The sequence below is a fragment of the Apostichopus japonicus genome, chromosome 11, assembly GCF_037975245.1.
Source record: "Apostichopus japonicus isolate 1M-3 chromosome 11, ASM3797524v1, whole genome shotgun sequence".
NCBI classification, from domain to species: Eukaryota; Metazoa; Echinodermata; class Holothuroidea; order Aspidochirotida; family Stichopodidae; genus Apostichopus; species Apostichopus japonicus.
The window spans coordinates 16,262,172-16,286,409 of record NC_092571.1 but is presented as its reverse complement, the minus strand read 5'-3'; the positions used below and the strand labels follow the sequence as shown (position 1 = coordinate 16,286,409).

Here is a 24,238-nt window from a genome sequence, read left to right as displayed (position 1 = left end):
GGGGGGGGGGTCACGGGCCACTTTTGATATAGTTTGGCACTACAAAAATATATCTCGCGGGCCGCCCCAATCTTTGAAAAAAATCTACCAGTGTTGTTAAAATTCGACGCACAATCACATGACGCAGTGACTCATCGTCGTCGAGTTTGTGACACAACAGTTGCGGTAAAGTTGTTTCTTGCCAAATTAAATATTATGTTACGGTAGGAAAATAAAGCAAACAAAACGACTGCATAGAAGTTTATCAACAATTGTTTGAAAGAGTAAAGAAATTTGAACTTCTCAGGGTAATTCGGATCAGTGCCTTGAACATCCTACTAAAGACTCGACAAATTGCCGCAGTGATAGTTCCTTGTTGTATTTTAACACAGCTTTTGTTTTCTGTGCGTGTGTGTGTGTTTGGGGGGGGGGGGGGTTATTTGCAAATGGTGCATTATGGAAAGATTGGACCTGACTTATATTGGGCAATGCTAGATTGATATAGACTCTATATTGAGTTTGTCATCGCACAGGCTTATCTTCATTTTGAATCACGTGACTTTATCGCCCTAGTTACGGATTTCTTACAGTATATTGTTTGTGTATTGTGGTTAGGTCTTTGATCGCAATCTTGTCGGTAGATAAAGGCAACTTGTAATTAGTACCGCAACATCTCCTTTATCTATAGTCCCAATGTAAGCTTTCTTGATCATATTACGATACCAGTCAGATAACAGAACCAGCTATAAGCAAAAAACACAAGCTGTGATCGAAATAAAATACAGTATTATTAAAGACGAGTTTGTATTTTATTTGACCGGTTACTGTTTGGAGATAGCTGAATACGTACAAACCATAACCGGCTATAAGTTGGAAATCAATGAAGGTTACTATAGACAGTGCCAAATGGGAGGAGAATGGGATGAGCGTTCATCGACAAAATAAATGGTTCAAAAAAGCCTACAATAAGATGATCTTATTAACACGGATCAATAATCGCTTGTCTCCATATGACTTGGGGTCAAAGTTCATCAGTGTTGGAAAACTTGGCATCATGGCACATAGTTCCAGTTAGCCCGACTGAGGGGAAGGTGGGGTGGGGTGGTGGTGTTAGTGGGAGCCTAGGAAGTGATGGACGTGGTAGTGGCTGTAAAAGCAGTTAACTTACCGTTTACCTAATATAATATTAATCATCTCAAAACAGAATAATGATAACTGCTAAATAGACATTGATCCGCCAAATAGGATTGAAAAAAAAACTGAAGGGATATAAAGTGGGTGTGGGGAGGGAGGGGGGTATTGGGAGGGCGACGCGACACAACTAATTTTAATTAAGTACGGGCATCTGGTTTTCCAAAAACATAATAATCACAATGTGTGACTTTACAGAATTGTGACGTATGCCAGAAATTGAGGGGGTAGTACTGTTATGCCTTATATAATTTCTTGCAAGTCCAACAAAAGATGCTTTTAGCAAGTCTAATGTTTACAAATGGAGTACAGTGAACCCATAGAAATCTGTGACTGAACCAACGCAGAATTTCGGTTTGTTATTTTCTCTGTCTAAAACGTAACTTTTCGCTCATAACCTTGAATAAAACGTCACTTTAGTGACATAAATTCGATTCATTACTTACTTGGGCTATAATTCGTTGAATGCCACGATGTTTTGGTCAACTTGTCTGCACTCATTTTTTTAACTAGTTTCGCGGAACCCGTACGAATAGTGGAAAGTATATACCCTAGGCCAAGTCTATGAGTCCCTTATGCAAAATGTGTTGATCATGTTTATAAATATTACATCCCAGCTGTAAGGTTATATGGTAAATTCACGCCACTCCTTATCAGTCATTTAAGATAAGCTAGGAAAACACTCTGTCAAACAGATGGATGTAGCTTTGGCAAAGATTTGCCTTCAGCAAGTATAATACTGGGAAATGGTCGCATGGTGACTACTTGTGAAATGTAAAACAGTTACTGTTTTCTCTATGTAAATTCTTTTGATCAATGCAAAATGTAATCAATACACATGAATGTCACTTCTTAAGATTCATCTTTGGATTTTGCCAGAAAATAGGTAAGATAATTGGCAGCAATGACTTAGAGGAAAGAAGACACAGCTTAATGTTTGGCCTTTTGTTTTAAATAAAAAAGAACACATGTTGACAACTATGTGAGTCTCTTGGTTGCTGCCTGATCACATGACTAACTACTCTTAATTTCTCCCCATTCTTAATCTTCAGGGAGTTACTAAGATGAATGGCCTTTCTGCCTTGGTGACAGGCTCTACCTCCGGGATAGGTTTGGCAACAGCCAAGGTACTCGCATCCAGGGGGTGTCACATCATTATGACTGGTCTCGGATCGGCTGCTACCATCGAACAGTGTCTCACAGATATTAAAAGGTACCTTTTATATCATAAATTTCATCTGTGTTGCAAAATCTCCTGAATTTTTTTTCCATATTTTAATTTGTCTTCCAAAACGTGGTAATCCTTGATAGTGTGCTACACTGATTGCACCGCAAACATTCAATCCATTAACCATGTAGGGCACATCATCCACGCCTAACCTATCATGAAGCATTATGCCTTGTTTCATTTACATCAGAAGTTGTTTATATTGTGTGCTCCCTAGCAATCACGTCCCTGACAGCCAGCATGTTTCACACTAAGTGATACGCATAGCTTTCCTTCGAAGTGCTCTGTGTTTACTACCAAAAGAACAGACCCCAAATTTTTATTATAAAATAATAATCTCTAAATTATTCACCTGAGAAGACACCCCATGTCCATTAATCACAGAGGTTCACATAACACAAGGCCACAAACACTGGACGTGACGAATAAATAGAATCCTGCCTATTAAAAGACAAGAGGTAACAGAAACAGTTGTCTCTGCGCTTTTCTTTTCTCTGCAGCGCTGGACACGGAAATATATCCGTTCACTCACTAGAAGCTGATCTCCAGAGACCGGAAGAAGTACACACTCTTTGCAAGGAAGCCTTGAAGTTACACCCAAAAGGAATTGATATTCTAGTGAACAATGCAGGTTAGACTATTTGATAAATTTTCAATTCCAATTTGAATGGGAAAGAAAAATCGAGATTTTCACATTTATATTGAAATTTGATCTTCTAAAAACAGACAAAACAGAATTACTTTTTGTACGGATGGATTAAACCTTACACTCAAAATGAATTGATGTGCAAGGGAACAAGGCTTTTGTTAAAAAGGATAGTTGATAAATTTGACTTTTTAATTTCAACTAAATCTAATTGTTTCTGCAAGTATCGTAGCATTCGAGGTTTACCTTTATTTAAAGTCACATCACCAGTGTCTGCTGTAGGCAGGTGGTTCCAAAGTTAAGTTTTCCCAGTAATCACATAGTTTAGAATGAAATCCATCAAAAACAGCTCTTAAACATGTATCTCTTTTTCAACAAATGAAGGATATTGAGCAACTAAACATTGACTCTATTTGGTCTTTGACATTTAATGACCCAAGCACTCTTCATATTCCTACTAATAAGAAGCAAAGTGAAAATTAGGAAAATGCAAGCATTTTTTGACGTTTTGTTTTTGGTAATATTTTAAATTTTTACAAAGTACATTGTTTTGCTAAGTCAGTACCAACTGGCATCCCAAAATTAAAAAGCTGTTTGAAATTTATATTTTGGCTGATGTGATACCGTTTTCATATTCTCATCGACATCCAAAGTTTCAAAGTTTTACCTACTTTTAATGAAGGATCAATATGTTGTCCCCAAAAATGGGATAGAAATTAGAAGAATGTGTTGTAAATGAAACATTAAATATCTTTATTTCTTTACATACTGACATTCTCAGAGTAGTTTTACCAACAGAAACAGTTGCCTAAAATATATAAGAAGAGCTTAATGGAGAGCCTACAGGGAGGTACTTTTTGAAACTTTGAGCAATTTCAAAAGGCAAAATTTGAGGGTTATAACAGGTGACTTTTAATTTATGACTTTGAAAAAGTATGTTAATAGGCCTATATATTTTTTATCATGTTGGCAGTAACGTTGTGCTTTTGTTCATTTGTGCTATAACATTGAGGATGCAAAGGCTAAATAAATGCAAAATGTTTATTTTTTTATGTTTTTTTTTCTTTTCTTTATTCTTTTCTGGCAGGAGCTCAGTATGTTGTTCCAGTAGAGGATTTCCCTTTGGAAAAATGGAATCTTCTTATGAATGTTAATCTAACATCTGCATTTTTGCTCATCAAGTATTTGTTGCCAAAGATGAAAGAGAATGGTGAGTAGCTCTTGGCCGATCATCTATACATGAGGTAACCCACACGAGGTAACCTGCATGAGGTAGCCTGCATGAGGTAACCTGCAGGAGGTAAAGCTACACAAGGTAAAGCTACACAAGATCAACTATTGAGTGTAACCTACAAAGGTAATCTACATGAGGTAACCTGCATGAGGTAACCTGCATGAGGTAACCTGCAGGAGGTAACCTGCAGGAGGTAAACTGCAGGAGGTAAAGCTACACAAGATCAACTATTGAGTGTAACCTACCAAAGTATTCTACATGAGGTAACCTGCATGAGGTAACCTGCATGAGGTAACCTGCATGATGTAACCTGCATGATGTAACCTGCAGGATGTAACCTGCAGGAGGTAAAGCTACACAAGGTAATCTACACAAGATAACCTACAGAGTGTAACCTACACAAGGTAGCTACATTAGGTAACCTGCATGAGGTAAAACTATACAAGGTAATCTGCTCAGCATAACCTACAGAGTGTAACCTACATAGGTAACCTGCATGAGGTAACCTGCATGAGGTAAAGCTACACAAGGTAATCTACACAAGATAACATACAGAGTGTAACATACACAAGGTAATCTACATGAGGTAACCTGCAAAGTTAATCTATAAATTAGGCAGCCTGCATGAACTAAAGCTACACAAGGTAATCTACTCAACATAACCTACAGAGTGTAACCTACACAAGGTAATTTACATATCCTTAACCTATTTTTTTCCTCAAAATATCAGCTCTCTTTTTTCTTTTATCTTACGTGTATCTTTGTTTAGTAAATTGTGGTCTCTTTGTCTAGATTGGGGAAGAATAATTAATGTGGCCTCCGCGCACGGTCTGGTAGCATCGGTGAACAAATCTGCATATTGTGCTGCAAAGCATGGCCTGATTGGTCTAACAAAGGTATCTGTCGCCATCTAGATTGTTTTGGATCTTTATGAAAGTGACTGAGTGTGAGACTAACACTTTTAAAGAATTTTCTTTAAATATGATTTCTCACAGTAGTTAGAATATCGGATGGTTATTATCTAAAGCAAATCAAGGCTGTTGTTTAATAGATGAAATACGTGCCAGTTTTTATATGATATGATAAGTATAAACATACGTGAAGGCAAAAGTGAAACAAGCACAGGACATATATGCATGTATGTATATATATATATATATATATATATATATATATATATATATATATATATATATATATATATATATATATATATATATACTGTTTATAGACTAAACTTTACTCCATAAAAATGCTTTCATTTGTGAATTTAAAATATGTCTTTTCTTTTTCTTGTCACAGATCTATTTTCCATTGCAAATTCACCTTTCATTCACACTATTCAAACATCTGGAATTTAATAGGTCTGATGTGGTGTAAAGTTCTCTTCTTATAATCATAGACATCAACATTTGTTGTATTTTGTGCATTCAGGTGGTTGCCTTGGAAACGATCAAAACTGGAGTCACTTGCAATGCCATTTGTCCTGGCTGGGTTTTGACTGAACGTAAGTTCTTTTACATCTTTGGCCTGTTCTCAGACTAATGAAGTCGTCCCTCCCCTTTGAGATAATTTTTGTGAAATGGAGGCCCTGCCCCTCCCGCGCCCTGATTGAACACGGGCATCCTATCCGGCCACTTTTACAGATTATAGATATATTACATTTCCAAATAGTTTCACCGACATTTTATCCTCAACAGTTGTGCAGAAGCAGCTTGATGACATAACCAGGGAGAAAAATATATCCATCGGTGAAGCTCAGGTAATATGTGTATGGAAACGAACGTCACCGACAATTCTTAAAAAAGGCCTTTGTTGATTAGTGGGAGGGGTTAGTCTTCTTACGTCTTACTCTTCACTTGTCGCTGTATATTGTTTTGCCTTTGAATTTGGCATAGTTCCAACTTTTCACTACAGGAAATATAAACAATTTCACTTGACGTATAAAGTTAATTGATATTTGTGTTTCATCCACTTTTAATGCAGAAGTTTAAATTTAAAATAAAAACTCTTTTTTATTTTTTAAACCCGTGCATCTATGACAACACACTTTATTTATTTATTTACGAGATCACTTTTGCTATAGAACCAGCGTAAAACTTCAAACGAAAGGGAACTCAACAACTGCATTTGGGTATTGAAAAATTTTTCTCCCGAATGCTTCGAGTACATTCGTCCTTGATATTTCAAAAGTACATTTACCTTAACCTATACTTTTTAATTGCTTCAGGATCGTTCTCCGTGACGGTAATGTTCTCATTTCCTTGGAAAAAAACAATCTATGTTGAATTGTCAAAAGTGTCGAAGAACTAATGGAGTGGAAAGCTTAATTCAGTATAAGCTTTTGCTCGGAGAGCATAAGTCTCGCTTTTACTTTACATTTTAAAAGCAAAGGGAAAGAAAAGGGGCTTATGACAATATTTCATCCAGGCCAAAGTGTAGCAAAATGTATTGCCTAATATCATCCTTCATCAGCCCTTGGGAACCGTAAAAGTGGTTATCATCAGCAGAACGGTAATTTGCACCCAAAGGATAAAATATGGAGGGGTAAAAACATTATCACTTCTTATAAGGGAACATATTTTGAGCTACTGCGGTTTATTCCCAAAAATTTTTAATTATCAATTGATATGATTTTATACCTTCATTAAACCTTGAACCTGACGTGATCTTTCTCATCAAATGTCATGGAAACGGTTTTTCGATGGCTTGAATTGACAGTCAAAATGTCCCCCCATTTTCATGTCTAAAATTCCCAAAAATCCTCTAGGTCTCAATGTTATCTTCTTCACTGCCTGCTTTTACCCGCCTAACGTAAGTTTAGGAATGGTACTTCGATGATTAGATATTTCCTTTTATAATTGTCAGGAAATCTTTTGACAGTCTTTTTTTTTTTTCCTTTTCAATTTCCTCTCTGGTTTTCTACTTTTTGGTATCGCTTTTCCTCCTAATATACGATCGATCAGGGTTGTTAAAGAGCCAAAAGAGCAAAAGAGTCGAGTCACAGACTCACATCACTGTATTTTTGGTTACTCTACGGGGAAACGATTGAGTCACAACAGTTGCATATTTTGGTATTAACGAGTGACGATGCTGCTTTTAATGACAAAAATGTTTTCCCATCTCCAATATTTACAGGAGGTTCTATTTCAACATATGCCGTCTGGTAAATGCACCACTCCGGAAGAGGTAAGGATGGAGAAATGATTTTGTTTTAACATCCATTTCCAAAATGATTACAGTAACCTTGCGCCAGCCACTCTGTGACCTGATTCTGTTGTATTTATGCTGTTGTTACTATTTGTATTTTAAATTATTTTTTTGTTTCGATGATAATCGTAACCTTTGCATTCATGATGGCGTATGTGCGTGTGTGCGTGTGTGTGTGCATAAGCTTGAGTTTTCTGCAAGCTGCTAAACAAGGTAGGATATTACTTTGATGAAAAGAAAGCAGTAGTTGGTATCGAACCAGGGACCTTCTGCTGCCAAAACTTTTTCTCTATCACTAGACCATTAGGTGGGAGGTGTGTGTTTTTATAAAACATTTTCTCCACTGATCATTGTCAGAGTGAGGGAAGCTAGTCAGGGGGGAGGGGTGCTGGCAAGGTCCCTTGGCTGCTTGGGAACCTTGTCAGGTGGGAGGGGTGCCGGCAAAGTCCCTTGGGAACCTTGTCAGGTGGAGGGGTGCTGGCGAAGTCCTTTCCCAGCGATCACTCACCCTGGACTTGAACCGAACCGATCAGAAATGTCTAATCGCATATGGAACTACCGATTACACCATTTGGTTCCCAATGAATAAACTTCGTTTCTTACCTTCATACCTCCACATCCTCCAAAGAACAGAAAGTTAAAAGGCTCTGGCTGGACTTGAACAATAGACATGCATTCTGTGGGAATTGAACACTAGACAAGGAGTTTGTCTTGCTCTTCAGGTACAGAGAACTAACCACTGCACCACTGTAACTGTTGAGAAATATATAATGCTCATTTCTAATATTTGAACCTAACAACGCAAGGAGACTTAAAATACAAAAAAAGCCACTTGGCTTTGTGATTCCTTGCCATATACTTTGCTCAAAATTTCAAATAAGTGAGACAATTTTTCCAAGCAGGAAAGTAGTGAGAGATATTGGAAACTGGATAAGATTTGTGAGGAGAACCAGGAAAGACTTCATCAAACCAGGAGTTTCTTAGGACAAGAATGTTATTGATCCTGCTTTTTGATTTCAATGATAATCGTAACCTTTGTAGGACTACATACAGGCGGATGAGTGTGTGTGTGTAGTGTGTGTGTGTGCCCATTGTGTGTGTGTGTGTGTGTGCGTGCTCATTGTGTGTGCGCATTGCTTGTAAACACGATATCTCAAGAAGGGAAAATTGGACCAATTTCATGATTGGTGTGTAGGAATACCACATCAAGTAGAAGAACCCTATTGTTTACTGGGAGGTCAAATGTCATTTAGGGTCACCAGAGAACATATTGTGAAAACGTGTAAACACGATATCTCATGAAGGAAAGCTTTGACTAATCTCATATTTAGTATGTAGTTGTGACACGTTGAGTTCAAGACCCTTAATATTTTTGGTAGACATCAAAGGTCATTTGGCATTACCAGGAAAGTTGTGGAAATCTTGTTATACTTGGCATGTGCATGAATCATATTGAGAAGTTTTTTGTTTAACATGGAGGTTAAAGGTCATCTGAGGTCACCAGATGTCAAACACTGAAAACCTTGTAAACACTATATCTCAAGTTAGGAAGCATGGAGATTTTTTTATAAGTGGCATGCGGATGCGTTATATTGAATAGAAAAACTCAATTGCTTTTGGTAGAGGTCAATGTCACCTGGGTCACCAGCAGTTTAACTCTGGAAACCATTTCAACATGATAGCGTATCTCATGGTTGAAATCAGGACATTTATATTATAATAGCTGTTTCTGGTGAATAAGCAGTAGTCTATTGCAAATGAAGTAATCGAAACTTCAATGCATTTTTACATTCTGGTTGAAATAACATAAGATTTTAGTATTCTCAAATTTAATATATATTTTTGTAATTCTTAACATTCTTTAATTTAAATTTAAACTACAAAATTCACTTACAGGAAATAGATTTTTCTTCTTTTTTGAATATAAAAAAGATGCCTTGATCTGCTTGCTGTACTTAGGTACCTAAAAATTATACAAACAGACAGAAATATTCTGCTCTACCACGGATGTGTATACCTCAAAATATCGTTTTTTTTCCCGATTTTTTTCTCTTTCTGTTACTGATATTGTCGAGATCATTTTTTTACAAATTTGCAGCTGGCAATCGACCGGCAATGTTCGACAATCTAATTTCTTCATATCAATTCTCCGTTCGTCTTTGTCAGATTGGTGAACTGGTGGCCTATCTCTGCTCAGGAGGCAGCGGTAATATTAGAGGGTCGTCTATCAGCATCGATGGAGGATGGGTAGCACAGTAAGCAGGCATTCTATAAAGATATGACTAACATCCTCCCCCCTCCCATCCCCACCAACGATGGAGGATGGGGCATTCTATAAAGATAACACTAACATCCACCCACACCCCCACCCACTTCCCACCTCTGGAATGTTCAAAGGGGTCAAAAACTTATGCAGCACCCTGTTGTAACGTCAATTCCAGATTAGTACTCGTAAAGTACTTGTGTGTGTATCGGGTACTCTAAATTTAGCACAAGTATTCATTATCCAAGTATGAGAATCCAAAGAATAAGTACCAGCATCCTATGACTGATTGCCTATTGGGTATGAGGTCTTAACCCCTGCCCCACCCCTCAGAAAAATTTGTGGTAAATATATATGAGTACCACTAGACAAGTACCAGCATCACCCTATCACTTAATGCCTATTGAGTATGAGTTCTTACCCCCCCCCCCCTCCCACCCCCTTAAAGTGTATTTAAGCATTTTCCTACATAGAATCCTTTTGAATACTAAAAATCATTCAACTGTAATAATAAAAGTGTAACGTTTATACAAGGCACTCGTATTCAAGAGATTGATCTGATCACAACCCATACTCCTAATTAGCATAACAATGTCATGTCAGCTGTCCCTCGAATCTGAAGATTTTTGCTCCGACATAGTGTGATAAACATTCACTTTATGGCAAATCTCCTAGGGTTTTACATATAAGCACTCATTAAAGTACTCAAGTGTGTGTATCGGGTACTTGAAATCATTACTCGAGTATTTTGATGAGACGAGTTCGAGCACTGTATTACCTTTCCTATCAATTTATACAGTCATATACTTGTGAGGTGTTTTCATTGATCCTGGTGAGAACTTGCCGGACTTAAACATAGGAGCATGCTATGTATTCAGTTAATACCATATTATATTCCATCAAATTGTCAAATATGACAATTTTTGTCAGATGTTACAAATGCAACACAAATTCGTAGCGTTAAAAGGAATGGTAAATGTCATCAAATGTTTTATCCAAACTTTGAACAAGCTATTTTCTGTCAAGACTTCAACAAATTTGCTTTCCTGAAGGTGCTGAATGAATAAAATATTCTTATAAAATATTCTAAAATAAAGTTTGTGGAATGTATCATGAGAAAATTAATTTAAAAATTCTCAATTTTATCAGGAAATCAGAATCTTGATGCTAGTTTTACAATATACTATATTTTAATGTTATGCATATTCAAGTACTTTACCATGTTTATATCTGCATATTCAAATCCAACAATATATAATTATAAATTGTTCCTTTTTATTTGGAATCCAGCATTACCAAAGGTCTTAATTTTACAGTAGCCTGGAACAGTAATTTTGCCAAACATTTCATTAGTTTAAATAATTGATATGTTATAATTTCTAGCCATATTTAAGAGATTCACATTTTGTGATAACATATTTTGTCTAATATTCAGATATTAATTGTACCAAGTTTTTCTGTCTTGCCATAGTAATTGATGCTAAATATATTTGTACTTATAAATTTTTAAAAACCTTTGAATTGTAAAATGCAGTCTAACTGTACTTACCACTGAAATGTGTTTCTCTGAAATATAGTCAAGAAGTAATGGTGCTAGAATATTAAGATGTCCAGAGGCATTATATATTATGAAAAAGTATGCAAATTCAGAAAATTGATAATTTTGTTGTTGAGATTTTTGGAATAAACCTCAGCAATCTTTTGGTTGATGAAATTTATTGAAGAAATCTGTTGTTCAGAATAATACCTTTTAATTAAGTTCATCAATCTGAAATTGTTATGTTCACTTTTGAAATAAATGATCCGTCCAAAGACTTCAGTTTCTACGACAACAGCAACATTATGCATGAATGATTTATTTTGATGTAAAGAAAAATATTTGACTACCTTGCAGTGTAAAAATAACTATGCAAAACATTTTTAATTTTGGTATTTTACCTTTCATTCTTATGAGTGCCGAATATTTACCCAAACCTGTCTCAGAGATGGCATTGTTTCCATCCGTGGCTGGTAAAACCAAAAATATTGCCATATAAAGCTTAAACATGTTACATGTTAAGTCCTTGATCTTTCGTAGAAGTTTTGGGACTCCATTATCTTACCGAACATCAAGGTCTTTTACAATAGTAAAAGAAAACATTTTGTTCAACGGAAGAGAAAAGAATCAAGAAAAGAAAACGATGAAAGAAAGAGAAGAGTGTTTTGTTTTTTTTACTTTTGTTATTATTTTGCTTCTTAAGTCTATACAAAATACTGTTACATTTGATACAAGGTGAAAAAAAAAGAAAAAAAAGATAAAAGATAAATGGTTTGGATTAACTGCAGTACTTCCCCTGACACACCACCTTCTTTGAGTTGAATAATAACTGTGAGATAAATATTCATGTGCTTTAACTGAATATGCATTGAACATGTACAAATGGTCCTTCCTTTTTCATGCATATAAGAGATATACACTTAATATATACTTTTTTAATCCTTGGTTTAGAATGATGAATAACGTACTGCGATTTTCACATGTTTTGTGTTTTTCTTTTTTATACGAATTCCGTCAGCTAAATATTTCTATCCCTGTTCAAGGAATGATTTAAGTGAAACATTAGCTACTCTCTCCATATTATCATACTTGGGCATTTATAATAAATGTAAGGCTGTAGAAGCCAAACGAGAGGGATGCATTTTTCCTTATGAATATTTATGAGCAAGGATGTGGATAATATGCATCAGCTGCCAGATGTATATATGACTATATAAACAAAATCAAATAATGACTAAATTCAATCTCATCGTCTAATCCTTTTATCTCAACTACCCTAGCAAAAACATTGATTCAAAACAGCACCCAATGATCGCAAAATTAGACTTTCCTTGGATGCAAGTGCCTGCCCTCCCCAGCGGTAGAACCTGTACATTTGCCTAGGGGGAGGGGGGGGGTTCTTTGAGAAGGCAAGCAGGACTGCCAGTGTACAAACGTTGATTTATGACTAGTTCTTTTCAAGAGTCTAATGTCACAGAACAGTTTGCTCCAAAACCTGGTCTACCACCAATTACCAACCATCACCACTCCCACCCCCCCCCCCCTCCATTTATTTGGCCACACTTAGTGGTTTGAAATAATCAGCTTATGAGTGGGCACATGGACATCTGATGGTGCCTCCCCCCCCACCCTAAAAAAAAAGAGTAAAATGTAGAGGTTTCTACCTTGAACATACCCTCCACCAACCAAGATAAGAATTATATATTAGAGCAGTAAAAAGGAAACCTTTTTCTTTTTTCTCTGACTTTTCTATTCTTCTTAAGTACATGATGCCCGAGTTAATCTTTGCAAAAATAAACTTATTTACCGATTTGTTATTTTGATCAGAAACGAAAACAAAAGCACCCTCCTTGAGTTATTTTAAAAGACCTAATTCTTAAACCAAGAGAATAACCGGTTTCGAAAATCTCGGTTTAATATCAAAGTCATCTTATGACCTGTATTTCATAAACACATTACTGAGGTGACGCACGGGTAGCACACAGATTACACGGAGAGAGAATAAATAAACCTACACCAAACTTGGATTAAACATGGAAAATGTACACAGCCAGGGACAGTGTATATACAATTGCATAGTCTGGAGGTGAATTACAATAACTCATATTTTTTTAAATTTATTTATTTAAAACTTGCTTTATATGTTGTATTTATCACTTTTTTTTTTATCATGTCCTTTCTCTCTCATATACCTCCTCATCTTTTTCTCATTTACATGTAAATGTAAAGAAAGTGGATAAAATTCTAGTCCACGATGACCGATCGACCCAAAAAATGGGAAAGAAACAGTGGAAAACGACAATTAATAAAAGGTCGTCGCCTTCTACAAACAGGGTGACACTAAAACAAGGTGAGCTTTGTAAACGTAAAAATATAATGGTCACACTTGTTATGTCACTTTTGGCAAAAAACCAGCGCTTCTTTTGCATTTTTTAAAAAGTAGAACAATGGAAAACAATACCTTTTGTTCTGAAAGTAAAGTTACATCGTCTTTTGAAGGCTACTGATCAGTTAGGCTAACCGGTAATATGCTACTGACATCAGCAGCCGCCTTATTGCATTATTACAATAACAATACACTTTTGACACGCCAATTAGGGCAAAACTATACTTACATTAATTATGTAATTAAGTATGCAGTTAAATTAGTTAACTGTGTAAAGTTCATCTTTGCTTTCACAACTTCAAATGATTTCCTTGTGGTTACGAGATGTTTGGTGCAATTAGTTGAGAAGCACAAAAATCCCCTTGATGGCCTTGACGAACTTGTGAAAGAGCATTCCTTGTGCGTCGCCATGGAAATTGAACACAAAGACCGACACAAAAATTGTATTACCATAACAATTGGACATTTCAAGAATGCCAAAATAAATGGTGAAAAGAATCTTTCAAAATTCATGGCCCGTTGAGCAGATCTGGCAGGTTTCCCTTTTGATAAAACGGCTAAATCTACATTCTGGGCTGAAAGTTTATTCCGACACCCTTTGTAGCATTTTGTACGGCAAAGATCTGAATTTTCAAATTTGGTGCTACTTTTGTGTGAACGCATAATTTAGCAATGGGAATGAGGTCAACATGGCATGGCGAGTCAGCTGAAACCATTCACAAGGAAAATAATTTCTAAAAAACAAGTTGCATCAAGAAATTTCTTAAATTACAGTTAACACAGTAAATCACAGAGTATCTATGATCAAGGTGCATCTTGATGAAATTCTCAATATATCTCGACAGCTAAGCAAAAATTTCAAAAGTACCGAGTTTTTGAGGATAAATCAAACAAGAAGATTATAAGTTTTCGAAGAATATTTGACGATATGACATGACAGACCACCTACTGCGATCCATAGCAGGGGAAGAATCGATGGGATAGCCCATCAGAATACTGGTTACATTTAATCCACCTGTCATCATTTTTGACCATTCTTAAAGTGTCAAACAATTTTTGTTGAAAAAAAAAAAATTCTACACCATTTTGAACACTTTGTCATTCCGCATCGGGGCCGACCGAACACTTTGCCAATCTGAGGAATTTGAATTTACAGATCACGACTTGAACGACGAGGAAACTTGGTTTATCGAACAGAGAATACAGATACCAAGATTTCACGGAAGCAGAAGGAGAATACATATCTATTGCCGAGATGAAACTAATGGTTACCATAGTAACTAAGAAACCTAAGCCCCAATTCACCACCACACCTCTGCCTGTATTTTGCGAGATTTTGTTTTAGATTGTCCTATGAGAATGTTGTACCAACCACATAACAGCTCTGATTTAATGCCTGATTTAAACAGACAAAGAGCCAGACTGGTTTTTCATGACAAACGGTCACATTTATAAACTAATCAATTTATCAGAACACTGTAATACTACCAGGGGTACTGAAGACCACTGAATTTAAAGAAATTAAGGGGAAATAATGACATGGGCTACGATAGAATATTCCTGATGAGAAGGGGGGGGGGGGAAGGGATCTAACCTAAAGACCTGATTTCAAAGTATTCAAGGAAAAAGTAGACTACTTAAGTCAAAATCATGGCATCTTTAAGAACATCTGACGTCATGAATTTCAAGTTTAACGAGAGACGACCTGTCCGGCACAATTTGGAAGACGTTTCAACTAAAAAGAAAAATTTTGTATTTCAGCTATTTTTTTTGGCCAAGCACCATCTAGTCACCCATGAAATGTTATACCCTCCATACACTGTAAGGACTCTATAAATATATATCATCTCGAAGCAGCAAACATGCCACCTAAGGGTGGCAACTGCCTCCTCCACCGCCACCTTTCTCTCTCTTTGGTTATTCCTACTGGTTTACGGCCATAATTCGCTCAATTGCTGTTGACAGAGCTGGACAAGAGGCAGACACTAGCAGATCGGTTCGTATTGCTCTTCATCTGTATGTATCCTGGGGTATCAAAGACATGACCGTGGCTTGGGGGTGGGGTAGGGTGGTCAACGTTATGAGTAGCCTCTTCGTCCATAAACAGGTTTTCTGTAAAGAAACAGCCAACAAATAGTCAAATGGGGGAGATGTGGGAGCCGGGGGTGGGGGGTGGAACAAGAAGCGGCTTAAAACGAGCCTATTTATTAAAATAAATTTTCCATATTTTCCAAATTGCGCTTTTTGAAGCTTATGGGCAATGGTGAGAACCAGGCAGTTATGTCAAGAGGCCCTCACCCCCTTCTGAAGTCTCTCTCTCAAAGGACATGTAGATTGTTGACCAAACTTGTTGACCAAATTTTGTTGGCTTCTGGACCCCCCGGGGTACTGACGGTGATTTGGGTCCACGCAAAACTGGGTCATTAGGCCCTCCAAAACAGCATTGCCAGCAATGGAAGAAAGCCTACTTATTAAAGCCCACAGTATACTGTAACTAAACATTACTACATATCGGATTTGATTAGGAAGCTAATGGACCACCCCCCCCCCAATTGCTCTTATATTTTGAATCAGTGTCCACTTGGGCCTCCCATATTATCAGTACACGAGAGACAAGTCTGGGCAACAATCAATAACAATGAAAAACATTACTTCTTTCAATTACAAAGATATTTTCACAGGTTAATTAAAAAAAACCCAGAATGCAAAATGCATTGAGGTTTCGATGACTTCATTACGCTAAACTTCTGCTTGTTCACCAGAAACAGCTCTTATGATATAAATCTCTCGAAGCACTATTTTGATGTACAATTACACTATGGCACAATAAAGAAAAGGTCAGTCTACTGTACGTGGCAATACACACCTCCACCAAAAAAACAGGGGTCTTGTAATCAGTGTGATGCATCCACACACCAAGTATGTGAAGTAACCATGATTCCTACATTGAGATGTCATGTTTAAGGGTCTTCCGAGTTTGACCTCTGGTGACCTCAAACAACCTTTGACCTACACAACCGTAACAGGATTTGTGTACTCAACATGGCAAATCAATATACCATGTACCGAAAGTATCCTTAATACAGTTTTTTTCCGAATGCTGCTGACCCTATCACCTTCACCAAAAACAACTGTGTTCTTCTATTCTCAACCATTCGCATCCACATGCCAGGAATGAAAAGTATTCATTCTTCCTAATTTGAGATATTGTGTTTACAAGGTTTTCAATATTTGACCTCTGGGTAACCTCATATGACCTTTGACCTCCACAAAAAACTATAGGCTTCTTCTCAATATCATGCATGCACATGTCAAGTATTCATACTGCCTATTATGAGATATCATGTTTACAAGGTTTTCACAGTTTGACCTCTGGTGATTTCAGATGACATTTGACCTCCACCAAAACAATAGGTTTCTTCTACTTGATATGGGGCATCAATATGCCCAGTATGAAAAGTATCCATGATTCCAATCTTGAGATATCAATTACTAGCTGGACGTTACACACACACATACATGACACACATAGGCCTACACACACGCCATCAGGACTGCATAGGGGAAAAAACATAAAAACATAAAAAAATGCTAACCTTGTTTCGATGAGCCGTTGCCATGGTTGGATCCGAGGAGGTCCTCCATGCTTCGAACTCTTCGTACGTCCTGTCTGACGGCGTTTGCCCCCTGTTTGTCCATATCGGCATACATTGGATCGGTCTCGTTCGATCTCTTGGCTGTATCTCTGTTGGTGGATGGGCCCCTGGCATTGATGTACCGCTGCATCTTACGGACTGAGGTGGTCTGCCCACGCATCGATTCGTAGGTCATTTCCAATCGTTCGGCTCGGTTCGCGGCAGCCTTCTGAAAGACTAAAATCTCGTAATCCAATTCTTTGACGATATCCGAACCGGTGGATTGCCGCGGCCCGCAGGGGCTGAAGCGTACCCTGTTCTCTAGGGTTGTCGAAATATTGTACCGCAGCAGCTGGTTCTCTGCTACCTTTCTGGGGGTGTCGTAATTTTCGCAGGCACTGGCCCGCATGTGCTTCCTGGAAGCGGCGCCCACCGAGTTCCTGGGACTGACATAGGAAGCACTTGATCGGTCGGATGCCTTGGAGGCATCCGAACCCCTCCGGTCGCCGTAAGGACAGTGGTCGAACGTCAGGGACAGCGGCACGCTACTCTGACGCTCCAGTGTCTTTAAAATGTTTTCTCGGTCCTCCGGGGAGAGAGGATCCGGTAGAAGAGCTTGCCTGAACGGTATGTGCTTCTCCGTCATGATCGTGGGCTCCTCCAGGGGGACCGGAGGAGGAGGATAATCGGGTTCTCCTTCGTCCTCCTCCTCAGTTGTATCGAAGGAATGTCCCTGCATCTCGAGGATGCCTCGAATCAGTCTCGGGTTACCCCGGATGAAATTGTCTTCGGGATCTATGATGCAGCGATCAAAGGCCGCGCTTTTCAACTCCGACCTCTTCTTGTGCATGTCTACATCGTTGCTGATTGTGTCCGATCTCTTTACTAACGGTTGCAGAGGCGTGCTCGTTACGTCCACAGTCTTGCTTCTTTTGATGAGTTGGGGTTTCCTAGGGGGCAGTCTGGGTGGCATCCTACTCTTACTTCTCTTACAAGGTAACAAAGGGGGCTGAGGTGCAAGGTCCAAGCCATCGCTGTCTTGGGCATAACAGTTTGGGAGGTCAGTGCTCTCCCTACGGCGGTGCTGAGGGGATGATCTCGGTGACAAGGTGGCGAGGCTTTTCATGGTGTCATTAAGGAGGGCATTGGTAGATGTCCTGGAGGGGGAATGTGACACTGGAGACACTCTGGCTTGGAAGTCTAAACTGTCATTCCCATTATCCTGACGAAAAAGGTGACGTGGTGATGATCTCGGTGAGGAGGTAGCATGGTTACTCGTGGTGTCCTTGGGAGGTTTCCCATATGCCAGAGTGGTTGGTGGGGATGGTAGATCTAGTTCTACATTAACGCTGCTGTGGGTGGTGTGAAAGGGTTTTACACTGGGGGGTTTCCTAGGGGGTATAGGCGGGGTGGTGTGTAAGTTATGTGGGCGATTAGTCTACAGATGAAGGCGATCGGGTAATGAGGAGAGAAAGAGAAAGAGAAAAAAAAAAGAAAGAGTGAGTGAGTGAACCATTCAGCTGTTAGAATATAAATCAGATATATACAATGAATATTCACGAGGTAATTAACAATGGGGTTACATCATGCTACTATTATATACACAATGTCTAATATGATTCAATACCAGTGGCACAATCAGCCATAGACTGATCCCCCCTCCCCCCCCAACACACACCCTTTCTTACATGTTTAATAGCCTTTTTGCCAGCCTTCTTCATATATATATAAAAAGTAGATATAAAAATCATACTAAAACATTTCTCCAACAAATATCCCTCCCTCCCTCCCCCCTCCCTCCCCCTCCCCACAACCCAGATAGAAGAAATAGCTGGTTATGCCACTGGTATCTAAAACATGTAATGCAAAAGAGGATACATAAGGAAAATGTACAATAAATTGTCTCAGAAAACCTACAGGAAAAAGTTTGCTTTGAAAATGCATTAGGTATACACATTAATTATTTCTATGTCAGTAATATTTTAGTTGCCTCACTCGGCACCTTTTCACGTTACTTTCTTCAAGATATTTTTGGCCGACCGAAGCATCATAAGATCAAGATTGAGTTCCAATAAACTTTACCTAAGTTTAAAGAGACAATCTTTTTTTCTCATTGCTTGAAAATTCTAATGATGAAGTATTATTATTATTATTACAATTTTGTTATAATTTGTTTTGCTTAAGAGGGATGGTGGTGGTGAGGGGATAAGGGAGACAACAACTATATCAACATTCAAAACTACAATTTCATGAAATCTAAAAAAAACCTTAAAAAAAAAACTACCTTGACCTAAGCAGATTTGTCTAAAGCTAGAAAGAATGAAGTGGTGGTAGGGCTTAGAATCGGAAAGATTGGAGCAAACTCTTCCGGCTACACTGAAATGTTGAGGCCTATACTACTAGTGAGTGGATCTATAAGGCTGTTATTTGAGTTTGCTTGTGAATACAAGTGGAAAATTGGCCTTTCGAGCAAAAAAAAAAGAAGTAGTTTTGGTGTATACATGCAGAAAATATGAAATTCAAACAATTTTTCTTTTCAGATTCATGAAATTTAAATATAGGTAACAAACATCATAACAATGATAATTATCTGCTTCAAAGAAGCATTTTCTTTTGGAAAATTTGGCAGAATTTTATCATAAAAGTAACAAACGTAATATTAAAATATCTGCTAATAACGATAAGTTTCTGCTTCAGAGGACCACTTTCTTTCGGAACAACATATATTTCATGCTCCTTTGTAAACAGATATTTTGTAAGTTTTTGGAGAAAAGTTGACAAAATAATATAGCACATGTTGATAGGAAATGGCAGATTGGGCTTCATTTGAACTTTATAGGTTTCATTTCTGCATATCTCATCCTTAAGGTTTCTTACCAGAGAAATTTAAGTAAATATTTCAAACCAAAGAGGATATGAAAAGTTGCACTGAATCAATTAAAATTATGTTTCATAACTTCAGTAACTTTGATGGATCCCTTCCACAAGAAATGTTAGATTTTTTTTCTTCTTCTAGTAATGTTTTCATATGAATTAACAAAATGCACCAAGAAGTTTATAAATTTTTGCAAAACAAAGTTGCAACAGTTATGTAACACTGTAATAAAAAAGTTGTAAGTATGAAATTATTGAACCCTTGTTATAATGCTGTTTTAAGCCTCTGCAGCAAAAGAGTTAAAGCTGCCCAAATGCTTGTTATCTACAAATGTTAATCAAAACATAGGCTTATCTTTCTCTATACCAAAACATATTATCATATTTTACTGAAAATGTTTCCAGTTTGGTTTTAGTTTGGTCATGTACCGATAAAACATGTAGAATATCTAAAATATTTGTTTTAGGTGCAAAAGAATTCCATAAAACATTTGAACAGAAAATGATGAGGGGCTGCCCAATCCAGCCAGAATTTCACCTAATTTTATTGACTCTGCTAGATCATATTTCTCTCTTTTGAATGTTCAAACTACATTTTTGTACTGGAAATATGAATATGATCCTCATAGCCAACTGACGTAATTGCTCGCCATAAACCTCCATTTTTTATAGTTTTAAAATTTCATCAGTAAGCTTAATACTGCTACATAACAATTTAATATATAGTTGGCTAGTTCTAATAGATGGTTAAGATATTTTATTCTTTTAGACAGTCTAAAAGTGGTAAAATTTGGGCAACGATCAATCAATAATTCAAGTTTTGTTTTCTTTCAAGAGCTATTCATCCATAATTTCTGACGTACATAGAATGTCTTCAGGCTGGCTGTTATCTTCCCGCAAAGGAAATTTTTAGCGCCTTTTTCATTCACAAATGAAAAGTGATTTTCGGTGTTAACCAAAATTCATCAAATTCATAAATAATGGGAAGGAATGAAAGACCAGCTGTGCAGTATCTATAGGTCTGCAGAGTCACTGTAAGATACGTTACGGCTAGAGACCATTATAACTGACAACATGTAAGACAGTGTATATATATGGCTAAGGTGCAAGAGCTGTTGAAACTAAGGTTATATTGTCATAATGTAAAACGGCAAGCAAACAATGGGTGTAAAACGTGTGTTATAAAATAACATTAATACAAATATACATACCATATACACATTCACAGAAATATCAGAAGAGAAAGTGGGCAAACAATTTGTTTCAAAACCAAAAATATATCTCCAAAAACCAGGGAAAATTTGAAATTGCCAAGGAAGGTGGTGGTTTTTCCCAAAATAATTTCGGATGCAAGCATTTCGGGTATCCTTTAAGAGGAAATCAAATGTGCACCGACCCAAAATGAATAAAAAGCAAAGGTCATTAAAGGATGGGAGAAAAATTGTTAGAAGCAAAGGTTTGACTTTTTTAAGCCAGTTTTGTTATTGACAAGTCAAAGAGATGTACATTTTACTGGGAAATTTCCGGAAACTCTATAAATGGATAATATCCGACTGTTACAGAGAGCGAAAGTATAATAAATGCACACGATAACATATAGTAACATATTATTCACATATTAACCAATCATCAGTCACCAATTTTGCATGCATAAATTTAGATTCACATGAATGGTACAAAATTTATGACAAAATGGTTACATGTCAGATTGACATATTACGAGACAGTTAGCAGGAGGTTTATCCATGAGGCAACGTTACGGGTGCAAAAAGGGGGAGGGGGAGAGAAGAGAGAGAGAGAAAAACTCATTAGTGGTGAAAAATTCTAAAATTGTAAACGATTCGTCCCAAAACTTAAAACAAAATTTAACTGAATGAAACAGCAATTAAAAGTTTCATTAACTCTATATCGTGACTCCTGTTGGAGGGAATAGTGAAATAGTTGTGAGACTTTATCAATCAGCCAGAAAGAGATTTTGCAATAAAATTAAAAATCTTAAATATACATGTGAACTTGTGTAGCATCCCTTCAATAAACTAAACTTGTTTTGAATATTGTGAAACTTTGTGCATTGAAGTGATAATTGACTGAAGTGAAAATTAAACTGACGCCGTGCAAGGAAGCAATTTTTAAACATGGCATTGACCCTTGAGAGTAACTTTTAAGTTCATTTAAACAAACAGAAACAAAGAAATCGAAAGACGAGTGGCATGAAACAATAGAGATTTAGATTAAGGCTATTAATATGTTAGTCATTTACTACTCAATAATGATCAAACGATCTTCTTGATTATAAAAACAATGTTTCATTTAAGTCGACATCCCTAAATATTAAAATGATTTGGGACAGTTGTATTTACATGATTAGGTGTTCCGGGCTAGTTAGGAGGTACGATAGGTAAGAGTAGGAGAAACAGAACACAGTACTGCCAATTAACAGATATATACTTTGAGAACCACTGTGCTTCCCTTAATCCCAACCTATTAAACGTCAATTTCAAATAACTAGATTTTCTCACAACATGGAAATCACTTAGATTCAATTTTAGAATCTGCTCCACATTAACCTTGATAGTACATCATTTAATGGTAAATAAAACATTGCAAGATGTCAATTTCATATTGGTTAATTTTTAAAGAGTTCATTCAACTTTTCATAGAAGACACTAACAAATTTACGTGGGACTTATTCCGATCTTGTGAAGTGAAAATTGGGACTTGTTAAGAGGCAGCAAGGCGTTATTACGGACGAACAGTCATACACACAAATATCAGTGGTAGATGCAACAGCCATACAGACTTGTCATTTTGTTCAAGGCATAATAAAGAGCTTGACAATGTTTCCTTTGCATGTATTTTTTCTTCTTAGTCTTTCAAGTTTTCTTGGCCTTAAAAAATTCCTTGCGCTGGAATTTGATAAATATCTACAGTATGATAAAAATCTTCAAAGTTTTCTTTATGGTAATTTTGTTCAGCAAAAGTTTTGTGGCACAGAAATTTGGTGGAAGTTATGTGGAAATTTGACGTAACATGACTGAATAATTTGAACCATTAACAATGTGACAAGCATGCTTTGATAAAATGACAAACATTGATACCTATTGCATAACTACCGATACATTTGCTTAAAGTGTTTCAAATTTGATATGAAACAGACAAACAGAGGATTTTTTTTCAAGGGAGGGGGGAGGGGGAGGGTGCTATATTTTGCACACTGCCTCTAATGATACACGACAATGGATTATGAATAAAGTGATACTAATGGCAAACATGAAGGTAGTCAGGCAGATGTATAAACAATGCTAACAAACTCGATATTTGCAGGTACTATATGAAAGAGGAGGCAGGGAGTTAGATTTTGGGAGGGATCTTAGCAAGCTCTCAATCCTTCCAGTGATGTCATCATTTTTTGGACCTTACATTTTTTTGTGCAAATTATTAGCATCTGTTAACATTGCTATTAAGGAGCAGTTTGATTTGAATAACACTTCTCATTTTAAATTTCCAATTTAATTCTTTTCCATATTCTTCTCTTTTCCTGCTTCTCTTCAATTTTAAAGAAGAGAATCTCATAAGAGAATATTAATAACATAAGAAATTTTTAATCCAATCTGCTCTGTCAAAAATGTGGGAGGAATTTAAGCAGCAGTTATTCAAGCAATGTTTCTCTTATAACACTAGGGTCCAAAGCTCCCATACTTCCTTGTGTTAGGCAATTTGCACATCTTATGCATGTCCTCTTCCATCCCATCAACAACAAAATTCCCCTATTTTGTCCTTTCTTCATTGAATTTCATCACATCATCTTTGGGAAAGGTGTTCACATCTATTTTGAGTCATTGCTTTGTAGTTAATTGAATTCCTCAACAAATTCCTAACTGCATTGTAAAAAGTTGATATATGAATATTTAACAAATACTTTTTTCTTGTTAGACTTTTTTGTACACATATCTATATATATATGACTACTCTATTGCAAAGAATTGGCACTTACTTTTATATACAAAAGAATGGATTATGTGCTGTATACAAAATAATAATAATTTGATAAAAAT

General features: G+C 36.9%; 2 protein-coding genes across 10 annotated transcripts in view; one reads left to right on the top strand and one right to left on the bottom strand.

The window, feature by feature from the left end:
- The first annotated feature begins 1,444 nt into the window (after nucleotides 1-1,444).
- On the top strand, nucleotides 1,445-13,612 carry LOC139976291 (D-beta-hydroxybutyrate dehydrogenase-like). Of its 2 annotated transcripts, none has more exons than XM_071984953.1 (9): nucleotides 1,445-1,524; nucleotides 2,223-2,383; nucleotides 2,899-3,029; nucleotides 4,132-4,254; nucleotides 5,071-5,174; nucleotides 5,713-5,785; nucleotides 5,979-6,040; nucleotides 7,417-7,467; nucleotides 9,655-13,612. In XM_071984953.1, exons 2-9 carry the CDS (start codon nucleotides 2,235-2,237, stop codon nucleotides 9,745-9,747), a joined length of 786 nt encoding a protein of 261 aa, XP_071841054.1. In that variant the 5' UTR covers nucleotides 1,445-1,524; nucleotides 2,223-2,234; the 3' UTR covers nucleotides 9,748-13,612. The 2 variants fall into 2 exon arrangements, with proteins under 2 accessions (XP_071841054.1, XP_071841053.1); XM_071984952.1 differs by having other exon boundaries at nucleotides 1,470-1,549.
- LOC139976288 (uncharacterized) overlaps nucleotides 12,465-24,238 on the bottom strand; it is a 101,600-nt gene continuing 89,826 nt past the window's right edge. For all 8 annotated transcript variants that reach the window (XM_071984940.1, XM_071984941.1, XM_071984943.1 and 5 more), the window contains 2 exons: nucleotides 17,271-18,747; nucleotides 12,465-15,786 (listed from right to left, as the gene is read on the bottom strand). In XM_071984940.1, coding sequence (XP_071841041.1) covers nucleotides 15,623-15,786; nucleotides 17,271-18,747 — 1,641 coding nt within the window. In that variant the 3' untranslated portion in view covers nucleotides 12,465-15,622. The remainder of the gene's footprint in view (nucleotides 15,787-17,270; nucleotides 18,748-24,238) is intronic.

Bases quoted from the DNA above. Each gene is read 5' to 3' on its own strand.
- LOC139976291 (XM_071984953.1), top strand. From the start codon at position 2,235: ATGAATGGCCTTTCTGCCTTGGTGACAGGCTCTACCTCCGGGATAGGT. The intron at 5,786-5,978 runs GTAAGTTCTTTT...TATCCTCAACAG, and splicing joins TGGCTGGGTTTTGACTGAAC to TTGTGCAGAAGCAGCTTGAT. The intron at 6,041-7,416 runs GTAATATGTGTA...CAATATTTACAG, and splicing joins TATCCATCGGTGAAGCTCAG to GAGGTTCTATTTCAACATAT.